The sequence below is a fragment of the Pongo pygmaeus genome, chromosome 14, assembly GCF_028885625.2.
Source record: "Pongo pygmaeus isolate AG05252 chromosome 14, NHGRI_mPonPyg2-v2.0_pri, whole genome shotgun sequence".
In the NCBI taxonomy this organism is placed as follows: Eukaryota; Metazoa; Chordata; class Mammalia; order Primates; family Hominidae; genus Pongo; species Pongo pygmaeus.
In genome coordinates, this window is record NC_072387.2 from 118744345 (window position 1) to 118769649 (window position 25305).

Sequence of the window (25305 nt, forward strand, 5' to 3'; positions counted from 1 at the left end):
TTTCCCCATTGCTTGTTTTTCTCAGGTTTGTCAAAGATCAGATAGTTGTAGATATGTGGCGTTATTTCTGAGGGCTCTGTTCTGTTCCATTGATCTGTGGTTAGAATGGCAATCATTAAAAAGTCAGGAAACAACAGGTACTGGAGAGGATGTGGAGAAATAGGAACACTTTTACACTGTTGGTGGGACTGTAAACTAGTTCAACCATTGTGGAAGTCAGTGTGGCGATTCCTCAGGGATCTAGAACTAGAAATACCATTTGAACCAGCCATCCCATTACTGGGTGTATACCCAAAGGACTATAAATCATGCTGCTATAAAGACACATTCACACGTATGTTTATTGCAGCACTATTCACAATAGCAAAGACTTGGAACCATCCCAAATGTCCAACAATGATAGACTGGATTAAGAAAATGTGGCATATATACACCATGGAATACTATGCAGCCATAAAAAATGATGAATTCATGTCCTTTGTAGGGACATGGATGAAATTGGAAATCATCATTCTCAGTAAACTATTGCAAGGACAAAAAACCAAACACCGCATGTTCTCACTCATAGATGGGAATTGAACAATGAGAATACGTGGACACAGGAAGGGGAACATCACACTCTGGGGACTGTTGTGGGGTGGGGGGAGGGGGGAGGGATAGCATTAGGAGATATACCTAATGCTAAATGACGAGTTAATGGGTACAGCACACCAACATGGCACATGTATGCATATGTAACTAACCTGCACATTGTGCACATGTACCCTAAAACTGAAAGTATAATAATAATAAAAATTAAAAAAAAGAAAGAGAGTTGGTGAGAATGGTCAGATGTGATTCATCAGGAAGGAAAGAGGCGGCCAAACTCGCCGATTGATTTGACAAGTATGACAAGAGTGAGAACTCAAGAATTTCCTTGTCTGAGGCTAAGTAACTAGGTGGTTAATAAGTCAGTGAGGTGGAGGCACTGGAGCACTTAAGCAGGATGTATTAAGCACCCTAATAATTTTATGTGATTTGGTATAATAGTAATTCTAGTGATGGAAATGCTTTAAATGTGGTAAAGGGAAATGTTGCCTAGATTTATGTATAATAATGTTATTTATAATAGTGACGTGTAAAAATCAATATGTAAAAATAAAATGACTAAGTGAATTGGTATATAAATGTAATGGAATGTAGCATAGTAATTTAGGTACTGCCTAGTGACATGGGAAAGAAAATGTTGATGATAAACTACTAAAAAATGATGATATAAAACTATAGGCATGTAATGTGCTCAATTTATTTTCAATAAATGCACTCATTTAATGAATATGCATTGAATGCTTACAGCATGTCTCTGAACGCATAAAAAATAAACTCATTGAAATATTAATAGTATTTGCCTTTGACTGGAGAGATTACAAATTTGTTTTATTTTATTTTTACTGTCTTTAAATTTTCAGATAACTGTATTAATGTAATAATTTTGAAAGCTTTAAAAAAGCAATATTTTTATAAAAGCAAATTATATAAACTGGTAACTTTTCTAAACTTTCTGTAAAATATATATTAAATACATAATTTCCTCATTGGGATATTTTAAAATTATGAGGCATTCGTGCCTTTTAAAAAATCTGTGAACTCCTCCTCAGCAGTATCTCCCAAACTGTCACATCGGCCTCTCTGATCATGGCTGCTTGCATTTTCCAGTTCATGTCTTAAAGCTCAAAGTTACCACCTCGTAACTCTCTTTGGGGGCATGTACGTAGGAAAATGAAGCCACTGAGGAAATGATGTATTTATTCACTCACAGTTATTTCCTGAGCACCCAAAGGATATTCTCTCACAGATCTTGCAATCCAGGAGAGCCCAGGTGAGAAAATAAGAACCATTTCCAACATAAATTCCAACATAAAGAACTTTTCTCACATAATGACAACGACTACACATTTGAATGTGGTGAGATCAGCCCCTACCTAGACAACAAGTCTAGGTCATCCACTAACCAGAGACCCCTCTCACTGGTTACAAAACAAGTTTTCTAGAATAGAGTGAGCTATAGGCTAGTGGAAATGATGAGGTTGGAGAGAATGGAGTCCAGATGAAGTGGATACTTGTAAACCTCTAGTATCACAATGCAATTCCCTGTGTTATTAACATAAAAGCTTGCAAAATGCTAATGGCATATTTTCTGATCTAAAGTGTATATATTTAGGACTATAAAGGGAGGACTATAAAAAAAGAGGACTGTCCTCTCAGTGGGGAGAAGTAGGGCATAGAGGATAGTTCTCACTTTATCAGTCTATGTCTATATAGATATATACACGGGGGAAAGGGTAGTCCTCACTTTTTTCTACTAGTGCATGAATACAAAATTTGCTACGGAGAGAGAAAAACTATATAAGCATAAAACATCCACTCATAGAGCTTATTTTCTACTTTTCCTTTTATGTGAGATGCCAGCATTTATTTAGACTTTTTTTAGAGCAGTTTTAGGTTCACAGCAAAATTTGAGAGAAATTCCACACGTACTCCCTGACCCCACACATGCACAGCCTCGCCTGTTTCCAGCATCCCCACCAGAGTAGTTCATTTGTTACAACTGATGAACCTACCTTGACCCATCGTTATCACCCTAAGTTCATAGTTAACATTAGGGTTCATTCTTGGTGGTGCATATCTATGGATTTGGACAAGTACAATGACATGGATCCACCCGTACAGAAATTTGCAGAGCGTTTTTACTATCCTAACAACCCTCTGTGCTCTGTCCATGATCACCACCCAACCCATCTCCTGACAATCACCAAGTGATCTTTCTATTGTCTCCATAGTTTTATCTTTTCCAGAATGCTATATGCTTGGAATCATACAATGTTTAGACTTTTCAGATTGGCTTTTTTTTCACTTGGTAATATGCATTTAAGGTTTCTCCATGTCTTTTCGTGGCTTCATAGCTCATTTTTGTATAACTGTGAATACTATTCTAATGTCTGGATGTACCACGGTTTTATTCATTTAGCTACTAAAGGATATCTTGGTTGCTTCTAAGTTTTGGCAGTTATAAATAAAGCTGACACAGACATCTGTGTGTAGGTGTTTGTGTGGATGTAAGTTTTCAACTCCTTTGGGCAAATACCAAGGGGCACGATTGCTGGGTCATGTAGTAAGAGTAGGTTTACTTTATAAGAGATTACCAGGCTGGCGCGGTGGCTCATGCCTGTAGTCCAGCACTTTGGGAAGATGAGGAAGGGATTGCTTGAGCCCACAAATTAGAGACAAGCTGGCCCAACATGGTGAGACTCAGTTTCTGCAAAAAAAATATTACATAGAAAGAAATAGCCGAGCATGGTGGTGCACACCTGTAGTCCCAGCTACTTGGGAGGCTGAGGCAGGAGAGCCAGGGAGATTTAGCCTGCAGTGAACCATGATAGTGCCACTGCACTCCAGCCTGGGCAACAGAGCAAGACCCTGTCTCAAAAGAAAGAGAAAAGAAAAGAAATCACCAAACTGTCTTCCAAAGTGCCTGTACCATTTTGCATTCCCACAAGCAATGAAAAAGAGCGTCTGTTGCTCCACATCCTCACAAGCATTTGGTGCCATCAGTGTTCTATATTTTGGCCATGTTAATAGGTATGTGGTATTGAAGGAGACTAAAGAGAAAGGACCCTGAATGCAATGGGTGATCCTGAATTACACCCTAAGCCTTGGGAAAAAAAAAAATGCTACCAAGGGCATACTTGGAAAAAAATAATGAAATTTGAATATTAACTGTGGTTTAAGTAATTCAACATGTTAATGTTGAATTTTCTGGTTTTGATAACTGTTGTGTAAGAGAATAACCTTGTTCTTATAAAATACGTACTAAAATATTTAGGGATAAAGAAGCATGATGCCTGTAACCCACTTTCAAGTAGTTCAAAAATTGTGCGTGTGTGTCGAGGGAGGATAAAAAAGAAAAAGGAGGAGGAGAGAGAACATGAACAAAAATAGGGGAAAATATAAATGACGGGTGAGTTTGGATGTCTTAGGCTGTTTGGGCTGTTATAACAAAACACTATAAACTGGGTGGCTTATAAACAACAGAACCTTATTTCTCACAGTTCTGAAGGCTGGGAAATCCAAGATCAAGTGCCAGATTCGATGTTTGGTGAGAGCCCACTTCCTAGTCTTCATAGTTGGCTGTCTTCATACTGTATCCTTACATGGTAGAAAGGGCAAGGGAGCCCTTTAGGGTCTCTTTTATAAAGGCACCAATCCGAATCCTGAGAGCTTCACCCTCATGACTTGACCATCTTCCAAAGGCCCCACCTTCTGACATCATAATCCTGGAAGTTAAAATGTTAGCATATAAATTTGGGGCAGTATCTCTATATATGTAAACATATAGTCCATTGTATTAGATAAAGAGTATTGTGATAGTTTCTTAAGGTTGCCATAATAGAATACCACAAACTAGGTGGCTTCAAACAATAGAAATTTATTGTCTTATAGTTTTGGAGGCTAGAAGTCTGAAATCAAGGTGTCAGCACTGTGATTCCTCTAAAATCTCTAGGGGGACTCCCTCTCTCACATCTTCAAGATCTTGGTAGCCCCAGGTCTTCCTCAGCTTGTGACAGCATCACCCCAATCTCTGCCTTCATCCTCATGTGGCTGCCTTCCCTCTGTGTGTGTGTCCTTTTTCAAATTTCTCTCTTCTTACAAGGATACTAGTCAGATTGGATGAAGGCCCATCCTACTCCAGTGTGACTCATCTTAACTAATTACATCTGCAGTGACCCTATTTCCAAATAAAGCCACATTCATAGGTACTTGGGAGTAAGGCTTAAATATATCTTTCAGTTCAAACCATAGCAGGTACATAGGGGTTCTTTGTATTACTTTTGCAACTTTCCATAAATTTGAAATTATATTTTAAAAAGTTACCAAAATGTGTTAGCATGTAAAAAAAAAGTAGGCTTTGTTTACTAAAATGCCATTAGATAGATAATTCGCACTTAAAATGTGATTATTCCAGCCTGGCCAACGTAGCAAAACCATGTCTCTACTAAAAAATACAAAAATTAGCTGGGTGTGATGGTGAGCGCCTGTAATCCCAGTCCTTGGGAGTCTGTGGCAGAAGAATCACTTTCACCTGGGAGGAGGAGGTTGCAGTGACCCGAGATTGCGCCACTGCACTCCAGCCTGGGTGACAGAGCGAGACTCTGTCTCAAAAAAAAAAATAAAAATAAATAACAAACAAAATAAAATGTGAGTATTAATGTGTTAGAGAACTATAACTAAATGAAACAATTGACAAGTATATTCTTTGAGATTAAATTGTTATGTAACATAAACCAATAAATTCTTGGGGAAATATACACCTCTTGGTTCATATGCCATATGGCATGTGGTAAATTAAATTTCCATTTGTAGGGAATGATATATTTGAGTTTCATGTGGGGAATGATATATTTGAGTTTCATCTCCAACACTCCAGAAACATAGTTTAGGACAAATTGGAAGTTAAGCAGTCTTCCAGTTTCAATAATTAAACAAGAAATTCGCTCAGGGCTCACTGTAGGAACTATGCAGTCTTCAACTGCAGAAAATATTTGAGGGGTTGCATTGATTTTGCACATATAACATTGATTATTTCTCTGATGAAAATCAATTATGATGTGATTGATTTTTTTTTTCAGAGCCAAACTTAGAGACGTGCCTTACAGTCTATGTTGTACAACTACAGCATTTTTTGTTGAGCTGCATAAGGTTTTTCTTAATTTGGAATTACTTCTTTCACTAAGACAAAGGCTAATAAGTACTGTCAGTATGAGAAATTTCACATCTAGTGATTAGATGTAAGAATATATATTATGAAGATATTACATGTATGAGCACACGCATGTGCACAAACCCTTAAGGTTTAGGCTGTTAGTGGGCACCAAATATCAATATGTTCTCTTACATCATGAGAAAGTATATATGTTTCTCATTTATTCTCACTTTCAGTGTCCTTTTCACACACCCACTTCCTAATCCATATGTTCTTATAAAGTACAGCATTCAGTCGTTTAAAAATATTACTTAAGATTTAGAAAATGTAGAGTGATTGCTAACGCTGTTGTTCCTGTATTATGAAGTAAGTTTAGGCTTGGATATTTGTTTTATATTTGAAAATCTTCTCTAAAACCCTCAACTCTCCCTGCTTCTCATCCTCTCAAATAAAACAACCATGTGTACAGTCTAATACACATACCAGTACATGAAGTTAACATCAGTGTGAATGTTTAGTGTGGCTCTTCATTCTGTACAGAAAATATTGATCCATTTACTCAAGGAATCAATATGGACAGTGATTCAGGATCATTTTTCTCTCACTTTTTTTATTCATAGCTGAAAAATTATATACTGGAGTCTTTCTTCAGAGGAATGAAATTTGAAATGTAAAAAGAACATTTTTAAAAGATATTTTAAAATATCAAGTTTGTATTTTGGAAGAGAAAAATTATATTGTAGAACACATAGATTTTTTAATTCTCATTATAAGTAGGCAATGTCAAAAGAAATTATTGAATCTGATTGTTTTCATTTCACAAAATTTAGTAAATAGGTTCGCTATGCCTGAGTGGTTCAAAATGGAGTTTTGTTTTTTTTAAATAAAAGCTAACATAATACCTTATAAATGCTACTGATTCCTAACCTCATGGGTCATATCACCCTTGATATGCTGAAAACTAGATTTTCTGAGGTTTTCTGACATTTTGATGAAGTCTTGCTTTGCAACTCATCAGCTCCTTAGTTCCAGTGGGATCCATTACCAACTAAAATTGCACATTTACTTCTAAGTTAGCTGGACTGATAATAAAAATCAGCTGTGAGTCTTCTCAGTGGTGTACGCAGTAATCTTAATGTGCAGTAAAAGTAAGGAATCCTGAAATGAAATTAATTCATTCAAAGGGAAGAATTATGGTGTTTACACATGTGCCAGTGTGAGACATTAATCAAGTTTTCTAGGGCTCTTTGGAGTATTCGAAGCACGTCACCTTAGCTTTGTCCTCTATCATGCCTTTTTCCAGTGGAAAATGGGTTTGAAATCCCTGAGTCTCAAAGGGGCAGGTTTTGCCTATAGAACTTCCGTGAATTGTTATAACGTGAGAAACAGCAAAAGCTTCACTTGCTGAAATATTTTACTCTAGCCTGCCAAGGAATCTACATTCCCAGCTTCAAAGAATCCCCTTTGTATCAAGGTGTTATCTCCAAATGCAAGTATTTTACACAATTGTGGGAAATATCATGGCCAGCTTTCCTAAGGACACTTACCTTTTTCACAACAGGGCATGGGAAGAGTCTATTTTTATTCATGGAGGAGAGACAGAGGACTCTGCACATAGCAAGAATTGGGAAGTCAGGGGCATCCAGAAAAAAGCATGGGAAACTAAGGCATAGATTACATAGAGAGATGGATACAGAAAGACACCACTGGCCTAGTCTAGAAGATTCCAGAGGCCCACTGTTAACACCATTCTACAAGCTCTAGACCTTTTGACCTCAGTTCACACCTCCTTGGTATAGTTAGCTACTTAACGAATGGCGGATGGCGGCTCAAGCTTCGCCATAGGCACAGTAAGCATTTCTATTATTTCCTATATTCCTTAATGGAGTATTATGCCAGTGGGTGTTTGTCTGTACATGCCTGTATTCTTATCTGTAGCACTCCAATAAAACTGCTTCAAATAGGCGCCTACAATGCCCTCCTAACTTTCAATATCAGGAAAACTGGATAGTTTCAAAAAGACATGCTAGCCATTTTGCGGGCTGCACTATAGCCTGTTATCCAAAGCCTGATACAGAGCTATCCTTGCACCAGTAATATATTATCAAGACTTTTTATACTTTACCGGCATTAACCCATTTTATCATCACAACAACTCTGGGAGAATTAAAGACAGAGAGGGCAAGCAGTTTCTCCAAGGTCACATGACTGATAAGTTTTAAGCAGAGATTTGCACTGGATTTGTGTCCTTAAACGCTCAGCTATGCTGCCTCTGGTGGAGAACAGTGGGTGTATGCCTTGAGAGCATCGCAGACACAGAGTCTGTGTCTGTGGGTTAACACATTTGTTAAATGCAATAGCTAAGATAGGCTGTGTGTACCTAGAAGCCATGCAAAGTGCCATGAGTCTCCTGCATGCAACCTTTCCAAGTAGTGCTTATAATTAGTATAGCCTGCTTTTATCTCCGAGGAAACTGGGGCATAGAACCCTTAAGAATTTGCCCTAGGCCGTAAAGTTCATGAGGAGGGGCACCGGGATTGAATCTCAAACCATTAACTCTGTATCACCGTGCAATATTCACTTTCTAATAGAAAGGCACAACATAGGTACTAGCCAGTGTCCAGTAGAAGACAAAAAGTCCACCAAGGAAGGTAGTTTGAATAGGATGCATTTAATATTAAAATTATCTAATAAAGGTAGATTAATTACAAAGGCAGGGGGTAAAGGTAATGCTGAAAACTAACAGAACAACAGATATAGGAAGCAGCCGCTGTTTCCCACATCAGGGAGAGTATCTGGAAGAGACCCCTCAGGGATTGAAATGTAGACCCTTTTAGAGAGGATGTGGCTGTGGCCCCTGCCTGGTGGGGAAATTCACGGAGGCTGGTTCTGGCAATTAGGAAGCTATTGGCTAAGTGGCAGCAAACCTGGCTGGAGGGTGTGCACCGCTGGGTACCCACCACAGTGGGCAAGAACAAGAAGGAACATCCTGGGCCAGTGAGAGGAGCCCCGTCCTCCTGCAGTCCCTCTCCTCCCTCAACTGCCAGAGCCACCACTGTAAATCTGGAATCTCTTCTAAGTGGTCTGATGTCAGTGAATTAATATTCTGCCCTTGTTTGTCTAATGTTGTAAGAATCCATGTTTACCTATGTTCCCCACGTATGTAGGTATGTTAACATTTTTGCATACATACCTTCATACCTGGGGAGTGTCTCCTTCAGCCACAGAAGTAATATCTGCACCCTGCATCTGCTATTCCCATATTCTTCAGAGTTCTCCAGATTACATTCAGTAGTTATTTCCTTTTTAGTCATTAATTATTCATATCCAATCTCTCTTGTTAAAATTATCAGTGGAAATTCTGGCTCCTAGAGGAAGATATATGTCATATAAATGTAAAATCTTGCAGTTCTCTTGATGAGTCAGCTGCTTCCTCCAGAGTCCTAGTATTTACTTTCCCCAAACGATACTGGGATTTCACTCTAGGCATGAATCTAGCAGAAACGGGGTAGTTCCGGTGAGACTAGAAGAAAATAAGTACCCTCTTTCAAGGCATTTTTTCCAGGTGAAGTCATCACAGTTTTTAATTGAACAACAGGACATCTCCTCAGTCACAGGAGGTCAAGCTGCTTCCCCTGGTGAGGAAGACTCAGGGTGACTTGAGAGCTCAAGATTGTCTGTTTCACAGCCAGGCGCGGTGGCTCATGCCTGTAACCCAACACTTTGGGAGGCCAAGGCAAGTGGATCACTTGAGGTCAGGAGTTCAAGACCAGCCTGGCCAACGTGGCGAAACCCCATCTCTACTAAAAATACAAAAATTAGCCAGGCGTAGTGGTACGCATCTATAGTCCCAGCTACTTGGGAGGCTGAGGCAGGAGAATCGCTTGAACCCGGGAGGCGAAGGTTGCAATCAGCCGAGATAGTGCCACTGCTCTCCAGCCTGAGTGACAGGGCCAGACTCCATCTCAAAAAAAAAAAAACAACAAAAAAAAACCCAAAACAAAACAAAAAGATTTTCTGTTTCACTGGAGTCTAACCGGATATTGCCATTTCAGGTCTCAGGACACTAGTCCATCGCAATTAACAAGAACTTTCAGAAAATAATTTGATAAGACAGTGAGTTCACTGGACATTGTACTTCAGCAACCAACACAATTACGTTAAATTTTGTGTTGAACAGTCAGCAATACGAACTCTCGATGTGAAAAATTCTTCCAAGGCTGGCATAGAACCTCTCTGGTTCTCCTATTATGACTTGAGCTTATGGTTAAAGGACTTGGCCTTGGCTTACCTGTTGTTTGTTTGTTTGTAAGACTTCCACTGCACTCGTGGGGGGAGTCCATGACACACCACAGTCCTTGTCATCATTATTTCTGCCATGATGTCTCAAGTGCCAGAGTCTTGGCCACTATGGCAGAAATAACTCCCAAGACACTTGCTTCAGTTTACCCTTCAGGACAGTCAACCACAGGTAACAGCTTGATTACCTTGATTATTTTAGTAATCCAAGCTGGGGTTTCCTAAGATCCTGTTTCCCACTGGCATGCACCTCAGCAGTGTACTCACACCAGGCTAACTACGCCCCTTACCAAATCCTATCATTGAGGGCCTGGGACCGCCCCATTCTTGAAAGCCGTCTTGTTAGCATCCAGCCAGGATCTGGAATTACCACCAATCATTTGAAAAAGAAAGATTGACTATAGATAACTACTAACTAGTAAAAAAAAAACAAAGCTATTTAATGTGATCAAGATAACTGAAGAATGCAGGAATAGCAGATTCAGGGAGCAGATACTGCTTGTGGGGCTGAAGGAGACAACTTGGGGGAGGAGCCTTCTTGGAAGTGACCCCTGCCCGAAGGCTGAGAGTCAGACCTCATTGGAGAGGGTGCAGCTGTGACCACAGGGTGGCCAGAAGCCTCAGGGAGGTGGCTCAGGCCTAGGCTGCAAGCAGGGAACAGGTACCAGAAAAATATGCTAGGAAGCTTCTTGCTGGGAGACTAATATAAATGGGTGGGCCATTTGCTAGGATACAAGAGAAACTTGCCATTGGGCTGCTAGGGAAACTCGCCCAGGGATGTGCGCCCCTGGGTCTCCCACACGCCAGTGACAAGGAGACCTGGGGCTCTCTGGCAAGAACCACAAGAAGCCCCTTCTTCCTGCTGTGTCCCTCCAGGGCCCTCTACTGACAGACCCAACACCGTTCCAGCTGGTAAAGGAGGACCCTCCAGAGGCCCAGCCCCAGGATCAACAAAACAGAGCAAAAAATGGGTGGACCTGGAGTTGATCCTTAATTGACGATGGGCACAACATGGAGCCTGAAATCATTTATTTCCTTTTCAAGTTTCAGGCTTTCTGATAGAGGCAAAGTACCTAGCCATAAATTGCAGAAATGCTTCATTGACCACGGATTACCATGGTGGGGTAAGAAGAGCAAAGCATCCTTTCCTTTTGTTTAAGTGTCATGTGTGGCAGCGCAAATAAACAGTAGCAATGTTGTTTTTCATTTTTTGTTCAGCCGAAGTTTGTGCCATCAGAATGGCAGTATGAGAAACGACCCCCTGGACTTAAAATTTAGAAGAAAAATGAAGATACATTAAAATTAGTGTGTATAGTTTAAAGAATGAAAGCAAGGCATTTTTTTTTTTCAATGTTTGGGAAGTTAGTAATTACAGAAGACTGAAGAACATGAGCTCTCAGGTATGTTAGTCATAAAATTACTGACATCTGATTTAAAAAAAAAAAACAAAACTGCCCAGTGACCAACTCATTCCTTAGGCTTTTTGCATCTCTTCAATTAAACAAAGAAAGGGAAAAAGAAAAGGGAAGAAGAAAAAGAAAGAGAGGAAGGAAGGGAGGGAGAGAAGGAAAGAAGGAGTCTCTCACAAATATCTATCTGGAATGATTGAAGGTAGGTAAAATAAGTAGGAGTATAGTGATTTTGTAACTATATAAACCCTTGAAAATAAAGGTCAGAAAATTTAGTTAAAAAGAATTGCTATACAAATTATAATTCTTTGCCTCAATTTTTAACAATTTGCTTAAGTTCAGTTTTTGACTATTTTTGAATTTGTTTCAATAAATCTTTTCTAGCACCTCACATGCACCAGGCGCTATGGTAGGTGTTGGGAACAGAAAGGAGATGAAAACATGATCTGTGAGCAAGAAAGTTAGCAACTCTCAGAAAGGCCGGCTTCTATATTGGGAATAATATGAGGTAACTTAGCAGCACAGAAGAATGAGTGACTCACGAGTTGAAACTTCAGTAAATGACCCCAGCTAAATTATTCAGCCCCACGCTTCAGGTACAGAATTTCTCTAAAAGAGCCTGATGACTTCTTTAAGCACAGACAATATTCTTTCTAAGTGTACATCTCTTTCAATGCCAAGTTACTTTTCTATTTGTTTTGTTGTAATTAAGAATACATGACTCCTAATTGTATTCACCATCACCTGTGCCCAGGTGTTTCACATATATAGTATTTCACTGGGAACATTTATGAATTGGGAAGGATTCTCTACCACTGATAAGTGGAGTGCAGTAGATTTTACAATTAATTATTGAAAACAGTAATGGCATCCCTGCGGTTCTGTCTGTTGTTAATTGATTGTTTAGCAGTTGATATCTGAACAGGAACTGTCAGGTTTAAGTCCAGGTTCCAGCCCATGCTGAGGTCTGAGGGGAGTGGGTAGATGAATGGCAGATAGCTGAAAGAACACTAGGGAAGAGGGGCGACGTAGGTAGGTGAAATATGGCTTTATTCAGCAGCTCTCTCAGCAGCAGCTCTCTTACAGTTTACTCTGTCTCAGCTGCTTGGTCCAGCCAACTCCCACGCACAGCTGCACGGATGGTTCTCCCTTGCCTTCAGAGTCAGCAGCTTAACTCTTTCTGTCTTTGGGTGTGAGCGAGCCAAGCTTGGTCCTGGCTCCCCTCTGTTCGTCTCCAAAGACAGAGAGCTCTGGCTCTTTTTCTGTCTTTCTCTGGGAGCAAGCATGCCTGATATGGTTTGCCTGTGTCCTCACCCAAATCTCAATTTGAATTCTATCTCACAGAATTCCCACTTGTTGTGGGAGGGACCCAGGGGGAGGTAATTGAATCCTGGGGGCCGGTCTTTCCTGTGCTGGTCTCATGAGAGTGAAGAAGTCTCATGAGATTTGATGGGTTTATCAGGGATTTCCGTTTTTGCTTCATCCTCATTTTCTCTTGCCACTGCCATGTAAGAAGTGCCTTTTACCTCCTGCCATGATTCTGAGGCCTCCCCAGCCATGTGGAACTGTAAGTCCAATTAAACCTCCTTTTGTTCCCAGTTTCAGTTTTGTCTTTATTAGCAGTGTAAAAACGAACTGATACAGTAAATTGGTACCAGTAGAGTGGGGCATTGCTGAAAAGATACCCAAAAATGTGGAAGCAACTTTGGAACTGGGTAACAGGCAGAGGTTGGAGCAATTTGGAGGGCTCAGAAGAAGACAGGAAAATGTGGGAAAGTTTGGAACTTCCTAGAGACTTATTGAATGGCTTTGACAAAAATGCTGATAGTGATATGAACAATAAGTTCCAGGCTGAGGTGGCCTCAGATGGAGTTGAGGAATTTATTGGGAACTGGAGTAAAGGTGACTCTTGTTATGTTTTAGCAAAGAGACTGGTGGCATTTTGCCCCTGCCCTAGAAATTTGTGGAACTTTAAACTTGAGAGAGATGATTTAGGGTATCTGGCGGAAGAAATGTCTAAGCTTCAAAGCATTCAAGAGGTGACTTGGGTGTTGTTAAAAGCATTCCATTTTAAAAGGGAAACAGCATAAAAGTTCAGAAAATTTGCAGCCTGACGATGTGGTAGAAAAGAAAAACCCATTTTTTGAGGAGAAATTCAAGCTGGCTGCAGAAATTTGCATAAGTGGCAAGGAGCCTAATGTTAATCCCCAACACAATGGGGAAAATTCCTCCAGGCCATGTCAGAGACCTTCATGGCAGTCCGTCCCATCACAGACCCAGACACCCAGGAGGAAAAAATGGTTTCATGAGCCAGGCCCAGGGTCCTCATGCTGTTTGCAGCCTGGGGACTTGGTGCCATATGTCCCAGCTGCTCCAGCCATGGTTGAATGGGGCCGATGTAGAGCTTGGGCCATGGCTTCAGAGGGTGGAAACCCCAAGCCTTGGCAGCTTCCATGTGGTATTGAGCCTGCAGGTACACAGAAGTCCAGAATTGAGGTTTAGGAACCTCCACCTAGATTTCAGAAGATGTATGGAAACACCTGGATGCCCAAGCAAAAGTTTCCTGCAGGGGCGAGGCCCTCATGGAGAACCTCTACAGCAGTGCAAAAGGGAAATGTGGGGCTGGAGCCCCCACACAGAGTCTCTACTGGGCCATCCTCCACTACTGCCTAGTGGAGCTGTGAGAAGAGGGCCATCATCCTCCAGACCCCAGAATGGTAGGTCCACTGACAGCTTGCACCATGAGCCTGGAAAAGCCACAGACACTCAATGCCAGCTCGTGAAAACAGCCAGAAGGGAGGCTGAACCCTACAAAGCCACAGGGTGGAGCTGCCCAAGACCATGGGAACCCACCTTTTAGATCAGCATGACCTGGATGTGAGACTTGGAGTAAAAGGAGGTCATTTTGGAACTTTAAAATGTGACTGCCCTACTAGATTTCAGACTTGCTTGGGCCCTGTAACCCCTTTGTTTTGGCCAATTTCTCCCATTTGGAATGATTGTATTTACACAATGCCTGTACCAGCATTATATCTAGGAAGTAACTAGCTTGCTTTTGATTTTACAGGCTCATAGGCAGAAGGGACTTGCCTTGTCTCAGATGAAACTTTGGACTGTGAACTTTTGGGTTAATGCTGAATTAAGACTTTGGGGGACTGTTGAGAAGGCATGATTGGTTTTGAAATGTGAGGACATGAGATTTGTAGGGGCCAAGGGCAGAATGATGTAGTTTGGTGGTGTCCTCACCCAAATCTCAACTTGAATTGTATCTCCCAGAATTCCCACATGTTGTGGGACAGACCCAGGGAGAGGTCATTGAATCATGGGGGCCGGTCTTTCCCATGCTATTCTCGTGATAGTGAATAAGTCTCATGAGATCTGATGGGTTTATCAGGAGTTTCTGCTTTTGCTTCCTCTTCATTTTACTGACGCCTTGTAAGAAGTGCCTTTCGCCTCCTACCATGATTCTGAGGCCTCCCCAGGCATGTGAAACTGTGAGTCCAATTAAACCTCCTTTTGTTCCCAGTTTTGGGTATGTCTCTATCAGCAGTGTGAAAACGAACCAATACAGTGCCTGTACAGTGTCAGCAGGCAACTATATGTTCTAGAGACAATAGTGATGTAGGGCCAAGGCATGGCCTTCCCATGTTTTGGCTACATGGCTGTGATAACAAGCAGTTATATGCCTGTGCTGTGCTCTAAACTCACTGAGTCACTCTGGATGTTTACCTCAGCCTGCCTGTCCTTGACCAAAGCACTGCCGTGTTCCTTACAGGAATGCAAAATCTTATTCTTGTAGCGTGGAGACTAAAGGAAAAGAATCATTAGCAAAGTCTACTGAAGAATATTCCTGAAGTAAGGGTATTTTTTTCAAACTCGGAATAATTAAAATAAAACTAAATGCACTAACAAGATAATTTGAGTCTTGAGGACCTTAAAATTATAAAGGTCCTTAGATAAGTAAAACATCTGAAATATATGACTTGCTTTGTTCAGATAAAGTAATATCTTTACATGGTTATAAAAAATATAACATAGTACACTCAATATAGTGAGGTGAGAAACTCAACTTATCCTGGGGGAAAGTGTTAAGATATGGAATATTTTACCACTTTAAGCTACTTTTTTGTTTGTTTTGGGTTTTTAAAAATAATATATTTAGAGCCGTTCTTTGGAAATCTGTGCAGACTTGCTAAAGTATAGAAAATCTCTTTGCAAATAAAGAATAATAGAAAAAACTCCAAATATTAACACATAAAATTTTAAATTTGAATCATATTTTATGTAAAGTTATAAATTGGGATATAAGAACTATGCTAGTATTGCAACACAGAATGCTATTTTGTAAAAGGAACAGGGAAAATCTTTCCTTTGTCTGGCCTGAGTTTAATGACATGTTACTGGGAGGTGTGTGGGAAATCTTGGACAATGGGCATATGTTCACGCCATGCCCTAAAAGAGGTGATGTTAGCCATGCCTGATAAATTTTTATGGAGCTCATTAGGGAATATGGGGCAATGGAGACAATTCATGTGACTGATTTCTGAAGAGTGCAAGCAAATCTACCATTGTATTGAAGCTGAGATGGGCAAGGGGTGAAACAGGAGTGGTCAGAGGTGCTGGGCTGATGAAGGGACCCTGGAGGCTAAAACATGGAATGGCCATATTTAATACAGTCAGCTCATTGAGATTTACAGATCATGCCTTTTGTTAGAAAATAGTTGCTGGAAAGAGAAAAATCAGCCTGTAGTCATTAACACAGGCCTTGATTAAAATGTCGTAGTGTAAGAAGAGCTCCCAGATGAGTTTCTGTGGAGAAAAAGGAGGTTAAAGATTTGATAGGACAGATTGGGGAACTTTGGCCAAAGTTCAGCTTGCTCCTTGAAGAGTTCTTTTAGAATCTTTGAAGGCATCAGACACCTCTATTATATTAGAAACAAGACAGGATATAGGGCAGCCAGCACAGAGGCAGCCACACACTAGAGATGCTGGGTTTAGCAAAGGGGTGAAGAGAGGCAGCTGGGGCCAAAGTTTTGCAAGGGTCAGTGGAAGGTTTTCAGAACGTTAGAGTCTCCACAAGTCATTTAATATACTTGTCTTAAAAAATAATTCAAGCTTCCTACCTGATTCCTCAGGGTGATATCTACCGTAGACTATTTCTGCATCTGTTTCCCAACTATGATTGAAGTGCAACTCCTAATCTGCTTTTAATTGGAACAGTATATATGATGTTATATTTTTTTCTTTTTATCTAGGCTGGAGCCAATGTCCTTCTCCAGGATGTGAATGGAAATATCCCATTAGATTATGCTGTAGAAGGGACAGAATCCAGCTCTATCCTGTTGACCTATCTGGATGAAAATGGTAGGCAAAAACTTTTAAAACCATAGGAAAAAATACATTGGGAGAATTGTAAGTGTGTATTCATTTTCACAGGTTTGCTTACATGATTTCTGATGGATGTAGTTTCCCCACGTGGTGTAGAAGATGGTATTTTTTCCCTCCAGCTTTCCATTGCTCTCACTGCACTGCGTTGTGGTTTAGTCAATGCTGGTTTTTTTGCAAGCCAGCAGAAATCTAGAGGCCAACAATGAAGGGACATTTTAACAGGCAACTGAAGTCCATAATTAGTGGGACTGGGTTTGTAATTATAATCTATTCTCCCCTGGGAGGGGAAGGGAAGTCAACCAACACAATTGAATTTTGAGCTAATGAGAACAAGGTCATCTGAAGTGTATTCTCTTAGAAGCAGGTGGTCTAGCTGGAATTAGAGGCAAGGAAGTGAGGGCTTAAGTCAAGGACACTTGTCTGCAAATCGACCCTTTGTGACACTTAGAACACAAAGGTCATCAGAAGAAAGCCCTATGGCCATGATGCTAGCCTGAAAAGATGAGGCTGAGCCCCTAAATGCATTCACCAACAAAGGATGTTTAATTATACAGGTCCAGCATATAATTTCATCAGTAAGTGCAGCCTTTGGAAAGTGGGAGGTATGAGAATCCCTGAGCCCAATATAGTATTAAACTAAAGAATTATGCCCCTCCTTTTTTCCCCTGCTGTTTAGGTATAAATAACAATAAAGAAATTCCAATCCCTTCAAAATGACCCTTGGCCAGAGAAAAGTTTACAGTTTTTAAGAGCCACAAGGAGCTTATGCAGATACCCTTTTTGCCTCTAAGAAAACCTCACGTCTGCCTCATTGTTCCCTTGTGCTCTCTGCCTCCTCCAGATTGCTTTTATGAAAAAGGTTTATTCTGAGAATGGCTTAGAATAATAATAATTAGCACTTAGCAGCAATGAGTTCGCAGATAAAATAGTCTCATTAGTTGTGAAAGCAAGGTGGGTGTGGTTACCATGACAGGGGATGATGTGAGCATGGCTGAGCTGCTGAAGGTCACCAAGTGGGGGTCTCAGGCAGAAGCAGGCTGGGTCGGGCTGGCAGTGCATTCAGTTGGCCACTCTGCAGCTCAGTCGTGCCTGGGCACTGTCACTTGTGGGAACGCTCACTCACATTCTCCAAGTCTGGTTAGCTGTGTCTGGTGGGAGGCAGATTCCATTACTTCTAAAGGGAATGAAGCTTGAAGTTATGCAGACTTCTTTGTTAGGAAGTTAATTATTTGGATCTTTGCCAGACTTTACATGTAGCCTGCAATTCTGAATTTACATGAAAAACTTGGCACAATGGTGCCTATAGTTAATAATACTGTATTGCATACTTTGAAATTTGCTCAGATCATAGTTTGTATGTTGTGTTCTTATCACCAAATAATAGTAAAAATAACAGTAAATAAAGAGTGTGGGAGGAAATTTGGAGGTGAAGGATATATTTCTGGCATATAAAGTGGCGATGGTTTCAGGAATGTATACTTATCTACAAACATCAAGTTGCATACAATAAATATGTACAGCTTTGGTATGTTGGTCATACTGCAATAAATGGTTTAAAAAAATAAAACCAGTGATGCCAAATTTTTAAAAAGTACTTGACCATGTTTTGTTTAGCTGTGCCAGTTCTATATTATTATTTCCTGCTTTTTCTGTTGTTCTGAATTTTTAAAACTACAGTAATAAATGTTTCTTTTAGAAAAAAATGGCATTTATTTGTAAATGCATTCACATTGCTTATAAACCTCTCCAACTCATTACAGCATTTTGTTTGATAGGAAATTTTGGTATTGCAAGATCAGTGTTTTATATCCTATGTAAAGAATAAAAATAAATGTGTTCCTTTGAGAGGTTGATATTAAAAAGGAGTATGCAAAAACAAAACAAAACAAGAGGAAAGCACTAACTCTTAAATGGCTGGTAGAAAATCTGTCACTACTATGGCTGTCACAGTCAACTTGTTAAATACACGTTTGCTGGAACAAACTCAATTTAATATCTCTTAAATTTTTAATTCTGTTTGCCATTTGTCACTGCAGTCACTCTGGCCCATGCCTTCACATCCATCTGCCCTTCCCTCAGCTCATTCACAATCTGCTTCTGCTTATGTTGGTCTTCCTCCTACTATCTCCATCATCTGCCACCATTCCTGGTAAATACTGTCTAATTCGATTTATTCTCTGGCCGTCTGCTTGGTACACTTTTACAGTTATCTACTGTGACAGCATGGGCTGATGTCTTTAGAAATTCCTACTGTTTCAAGATGAGATTTTTATTATTATTTGGCTCTGAGTATTTCAGCATCACCTTTTTATAACCAGGTGGTTGCAATCCTAGAATTTTCATTTTGCGTTGTGCAGTTTTGCATCCGAGTACTTATCACCTGTCACATCAGGATGCACGTGGCAGAAGAGGCCGGCAACGTCTTGAACAAGTTGATTAAATGGAAACTCGCTGGTCACAAGTCCTATTTGTGCTGTCACCACCAACTTACACTGTAAACTTGGGGACAGCAATTAACCTCGGCTCACCGCCTGAGCCTGCCAGGCTGTAAAATGAGACAACTACAGAGAGCTGATTGAGCATTTGATGAATATTAGATCTCCAGTGCAAGGAGAACCAGCTGGCATGCAACGAAGGCAGTCGATTAGAAAGTGAGCAAGCATGGAAAGAAAGCACTGACGGGAGAGCCTGAGGAGCACCCAGGACAAAAGATCAGCATAATGGATACATTATACACACACATACAGAAATATTCGTGTCCCTGAAAGACACCAAAAGCTTTCATCGGCTCTGCATACATCACCATTCACTGTCTTGTCTTCTTTCAAACCCATTCTTCTAACAACCATAGCTCACATTTATTTTCCTGAGTTCCTAGTATCCTGTGGTTCAGCCCACCCACTGAAGTTCAGTTTCTAAACCTACAAACCCATTGGACATACCCTTGCAACAATTGCTATTACCTTCCTTAGTTTTCTATCCAGTGATAGCGTTCTTTCCTTTTTTATTACCTTATCTCTCTTTGACATTCGATGACTTTGGTGACACTCTCTTAGGAACATTCTCTCTCCTGCCAGCTTCCCACAGTTTTCCTTCCCCTCTTCGAGCTTCTACTTAGGTTTCCTTCTAATGCTTCCCATGTCTGTCCAGATTGCTAAACGTTGGTCCCTCCTGGGGCTTTGTCTTTGAGAATCTTCCATCTCCTCCCACGCTGTTGCTGGGTTATCTCACCCTTTTGCTTGTGTTGTTACCACTTGCTCGTTCTCAAGAATATCCCTGTAGCTTAATTATCTTTCAAGACTTTCACTCCTATGTATGCAGTTTTATTAAGTATCTCGACTTCAGTGTCAGATAGTTTGAAATAATATGTCTCTATGGAATGTATTATTGTCCTTTCACTGTCTGTATTTCATATTTTGCCATTATCACCAGGAACATCACTTTTGTTCTCCCATATCATCATGTCTGATTGTTGCCAATTGTTACAGATGCTACTTATCTGATGTCTTTCTAATATGTCCACCCAGATCACAAATCATGCTGTCACTGCCTTAATTAACATGCTGGTCTTTCTATTTTACATTACTACAGTAGCTTCCAAAACTGGTCTTCTTGCCCCCAGTCTTAACCCTCCCCCTTCATTTTTCAGAGGACTCCCAGGTGAATCAGTTCATGCATGTCATGTGTTTTTCTTTTCTTTGAGGCAGTTTATTTGAAATGCTGTCCCTGCACCAGCCTCTTCAAAATCATACATAGTTGGGGTTACGGTCTGCATGACTACGTAAGATGGTCGCAAGTTGTGCCTGCTCTTAGGGTTGGGAGAAGAGAATGGGTGGAGGGTAGCAGCACCCTTCCTGTTTACTTCTCTTTGCTGGAACTACTTTATTTGCCGCTCAACTCTTTTACTTGTGTGCATCTCTTAGAACACTTACTATGAAGATAAAAATTTGGATTAGTGGCACTTCTATGAGCTTACAGGATCCCATGCTAAAATCATGGGATAGGTCATATTATAGTGAATTACAAATGTCTATTTCCTTTTTGAGGGCAAAAATGATGTTTTATGTATGACCAAATGATGATACAATGGCATATGATAATGAATAAAAATAAGGCATATGCAAATCTTCTAAAAACACCAAGGAGGAAGGATATGATTTTCCTTACAAGTACTACAGAAGGCATCACAGAAGTGTCACCTACACTAAGCTGAAGGTGAGGGGCTGGGTTACCCTAGAGAAACCAAGCAGGGGAGCATAAGCAAAGGCAAGAAGGTTGGAAATGCCACGGAAGAGAGGCGGCGCAGATCCTCCCACAACTCGGGAGAGTGCACAGCTGTGCAGTTCAGCATGGTCATAAAACCATCATAATAGCAGCAAAGAGTAGCCCTAATATCATCAGAGAAAAGGAAAAGTTGAATTCTTACAAAAACAATATTACCTTAAGAGGGACGGTTAAGGGAAGTTAAGTTAGGGTTCAGATTGCCTTGGGGTGTTGATGTAATTTCAGTTTTGCACAAGTATCCACTGATATTATCAGATTAAACCAGGCAGTAATAATTTCACAAGTAATAACGTGTGGATTTCAGGTAAATTATTTTGTTTCTTAATTCTTATATTAAAATAAATTACTAAATTTCTTTCAAAATAATAAATCTAAACAGACCTTCCATTAATTTGTTTTCAGAAAACAATATGAAAATCTACATTTTGTACAGAAAATGAGAACGGACCCATTATCCATTACAAAATAGACTTATGGGCTCTATCCATCTTGGTTGGTTTTATCCAGGAGCATTAAAGACATTTGTTTGACAACAAAAAGAAGGAGTTTCTGTTGTGTTGTATTAACCAAAAGTGATTTGGGCTACTTTCCTGAATATATATAAAAAAAGAAATCTAAAATTCACATTTTAATTGGTATCATATCCGATTCAAAATTAAGTTTTCAAATATTAGGATACAATGTAATAATATTCTCCTGTGATATCTTCACAACACGGACCAGAAATAGATTTTTTTTTTCTTAATATAATGAGTCTGCAGTGAGTGATGTTTTATCTCTGTTTTAGTTTGTTACTTGTTTTTAATCTTGTTGTGTTTTTATCACTCCATTTTAAATACATAATTATATAAAAGATACATACAACTTTAGTAGACATTGTAACATCCTAAAAGTTAACAAAGTAACTTTAGAGTGACTATCAGATTCTTGTGCTACTTTAGCATGCAAAATTGAAGGCTGACATCTGAGAAATGATATTTGCCAAAATAAATCACACATGAAATTTCATAATGCTAAAAGTCAGAATAAGTGACAGTTTTAGCTGGTTCATAACAGACCTCAAATGACTCTATAAGGGAAATGTTAGTTCTAAAATGGCATGTCCATGATTCAGAAGCTGCGGAATGGTCATGGGTATTTCTATTTCATGTTTCTACTAAAATGGACTAGCTTTGAATAGAATATTTGAACCAAGATACATTATCCAAATACTGCATTTTGCTTTATTTTGTTTTGTTACTCCATGCCTCCTAAATGACCAAATGATAGTATATGACACACCTAAACGAGAGGCATGAAAAACACATGTTAGAAAGCTGACTAATCACAGATCACTTTTATTTAGTGCTTACTGAAAGCTAAATACATGTTATATATTTTATGTGTTTTAACTCACTATCAAGCAACGGACAAATCAAATACTATCAACACCATTTTGCAGTTGAAGAAACCGAGGCAGAGGATGTTACTTGCCCACATTGGTACAAGTAGTCATTGATACACACAGCACTAACACCCAAGCAGGTTGAGTCCAGAGCACCTCTTCTCTATTGCTCATCCAGGCTCAGAGAAGGAGCTGTGGCATGAGGCAGAGTTGAAGTGCCCCAAGGGGAGAAAAGATACCAGATATGCAACACGCTTGATGTGGTTTCCGCTATAGAGCTACATCTTAAAAGTATGAACTATTATCTGAGGGACTAAGCACATTGAAGCCCACACAGGTTAAATAACTTTTGCAGAGTCAACCTGAGGAAGGAAACTACAGACAGGCATGTTCAGGGGCATCAATCCAGGGTGTACTACTGGGTCCACTGTGCTAGGCTTTCCCTTGAGGTTTGCTGCCAGGATGCAATCAGATAAGAGACAAAGTGCTCAGAAGAGTGGCTGGTTCATAGCAAACACTTGCTGTGAGGGAGATATCACCATCATTATCGTTTTTCCCTTGGAAGAAGATGAATTAATTCTCCTTAGTAAATACATATTTTGTTCAGCAACCAATGCTAGGAATAGGGGACACATCAATGAAGAGACACAGCCAGAGATGATACATCATGAAATTTCAGGTTAAAATATCTGCCGAATAGAGGTATAGACAGGAATTCCGCAGACCTGAGCCTTCTGTGCACCACCTACCCACCTGGGTGAAGTCAGACTGTGGATTCCGCACTCAATGTTAGTTATCTTTATTAACATTAGTAGTCATGAAATGTTCAATTGATGCATCATTTTAAAAAACTTATTTTAAAATCATTTTAGATTGCGAGAAAGTCTAAAGACAGTGCAAAGTTTCCAAATGCCCTCCACAGAGCTTCCCCTAATGTTAACACTTGCATAGCCATGGTACACTTATCAAAACTAAAAAGTTAACATTGGGACAATATTAACTGTACTAAACTACAGACTTTATTCATAGTTTTCCAGTTTTTATACTAATGTCTTTTTTTTTTTTTTTTTTTTTTGAGATGGAGTTTTGCTCTTGGTGCCCAGGCTGGAGTGCAGTGGTGCAATCTTGGCTCACTGCAACCTCTGCCTCCTGGGTTCAAGCAATTCTTCTGCCTCAGCCACTTGAGTAGCTGGGATTATAGGCACTTGCCACCACAACCAGCTAATTTTTGTACTTTTATTAGAGACGCATTTTGCCATGTTGGCCAAGCTGGTCTTCAACCCTTGACCTCAAGTGACCTGTCCATCTTGGCCTCCTAAAGTGCTGGGATTACAGGTGTGACCCACAGTGCCCAGCCTAAAGTCTTTTCTTCTATTCCAGGATACTAGATTGCTTTTAGGTGCAACTATTTTGGCCAGAAAAATCATAGAGATCAAAAACTGTGTCTTTGTTATTTGTTTCCATTTAAGTACTTTAAAATAATTTGAGTAATGTATGTTGATGATTTATACTAAAACAGATATGAATTGAAAACCTGCCGTTATAAGGCATCATATCATACTTTAAAACATAACATCCCAGCACTTTGGGAGGCCGAGGTGGGAGGATCATGAGGTCAGGATATCAAGACCATTCTGGCTAACACCGTGAAACCCCATCTCTACTAAAAATACAAAAAAAAAAAAAATTAGCTGGGCGCAGTGGCGGGCGCCTGTAGTCCCAGCTACTCAGGAGGCTGAGGCAGGAGAATGGCGTGAACCCGGGAGGCGGAGCTCACGGTGAGCAGAGATCGCGCCACTACACTCCAGCCTGGGCGACAGAGCGAGACTCTGTCTCAAAGAAAATAAAAAAGAACATAACAAGAGATAATTTTATATTTTTTAAAGACTATAGTTGGAAATAGAATATGTACAAAGATAAACAATCAATTCTTTGAATAAGTGTTCGAAGTGGAAGAGGAGCTTCAAAGAAAAACACGTTGAAAGAATAGATGATAAAGCTAGGCTTTGACCCCCAGGAACTGAGAAGTATCTCTCCATTCTGGCTGAAAGACTCTTTCTTCCCACAGGAGTGGATTTGACCTCACTGCGCCAGATGAAGCTTCAGAGACCAATGAGTATGTTAACAGATGTCAAACACTTCTTATCATCTGGAGGAAATGTCAATGAGAAAAATGATGAAGGAGTAACCCTGGTAAGTTCATATATTTGACTCAGAAACTATTTGAATAGCGAATTTAAGTTGATCCATAAAACATAGAATTCATTACAATTAACCTTTAAATAATTGTCATCATAAAGTAATACATGTCAATTGTAGAAGTTTTGGAAGACACCTAAGTAGGCAAAGAAGAAAATGCAGACCCAGCAGTCCCATTATTGGGTGTCTATCCAAGGAATATAAATCATTTTACCACAGACACATGCATGCGTGTGTTCATCCCAGTGCTGTTGATAATAGCAAAGACATGGAATCAACCTAGATGTCCATCAGCCCATATGGCTGAAGCAGTGTCAGCAGGAAGGGAGAGGCACTGGGACCAGATCACACAAGCTTTTATGAGCCTATATGAGGACCACGGCTATGACTCTGCATGGGATAGGAAGACAGTGGGAAGTTCAGAAGAGAGGAGGGCATGAGCCTGCTCCGTTTTAAAAGGATCACCTACCCTGGCTGTTGTGTTAAGAACTGACTGAACAGGAAACGACAGGTGCTACAGAGGATGTGGAGAAATAGGAACACTTTTACACTGTTGGTGGGACTGTAAACTAGTTTAACCATTGTGGAAGTCAGTGTGGCGA

General features: G+C 40.0%; 1 protein-coding gene across 4 annotated transcripts in view; it reads left to right on the forward strand.

Annotated features, from left to right (window-relative positions):
• The window catches only part of MYO16 (myosin XVI), a 719880-nt gene that overhangs the window by 279006 nt on the left and 415569 nt on the right, over positions 1–25305 (forward strand). For 3 of the 4 annotated variants that reach the window (XM_063651142.1, XM_063651143.1, XM_054446940.2), the window contains exons 5-6: positions 16704–16812; positions 24573–24697. In XM_063651142.1, coding sequence (XP_063507212.1) covers positions 16704–16812; positions 24573–24697 — 234 coding nt within the window. Of the gene's footprint in view, positions 1–16703; positions 16813–24572; positions 24698–25305 lie in introns of those variants that run through there. The other variant, XM_063651144.1, reaches the window with a different exon arrangement.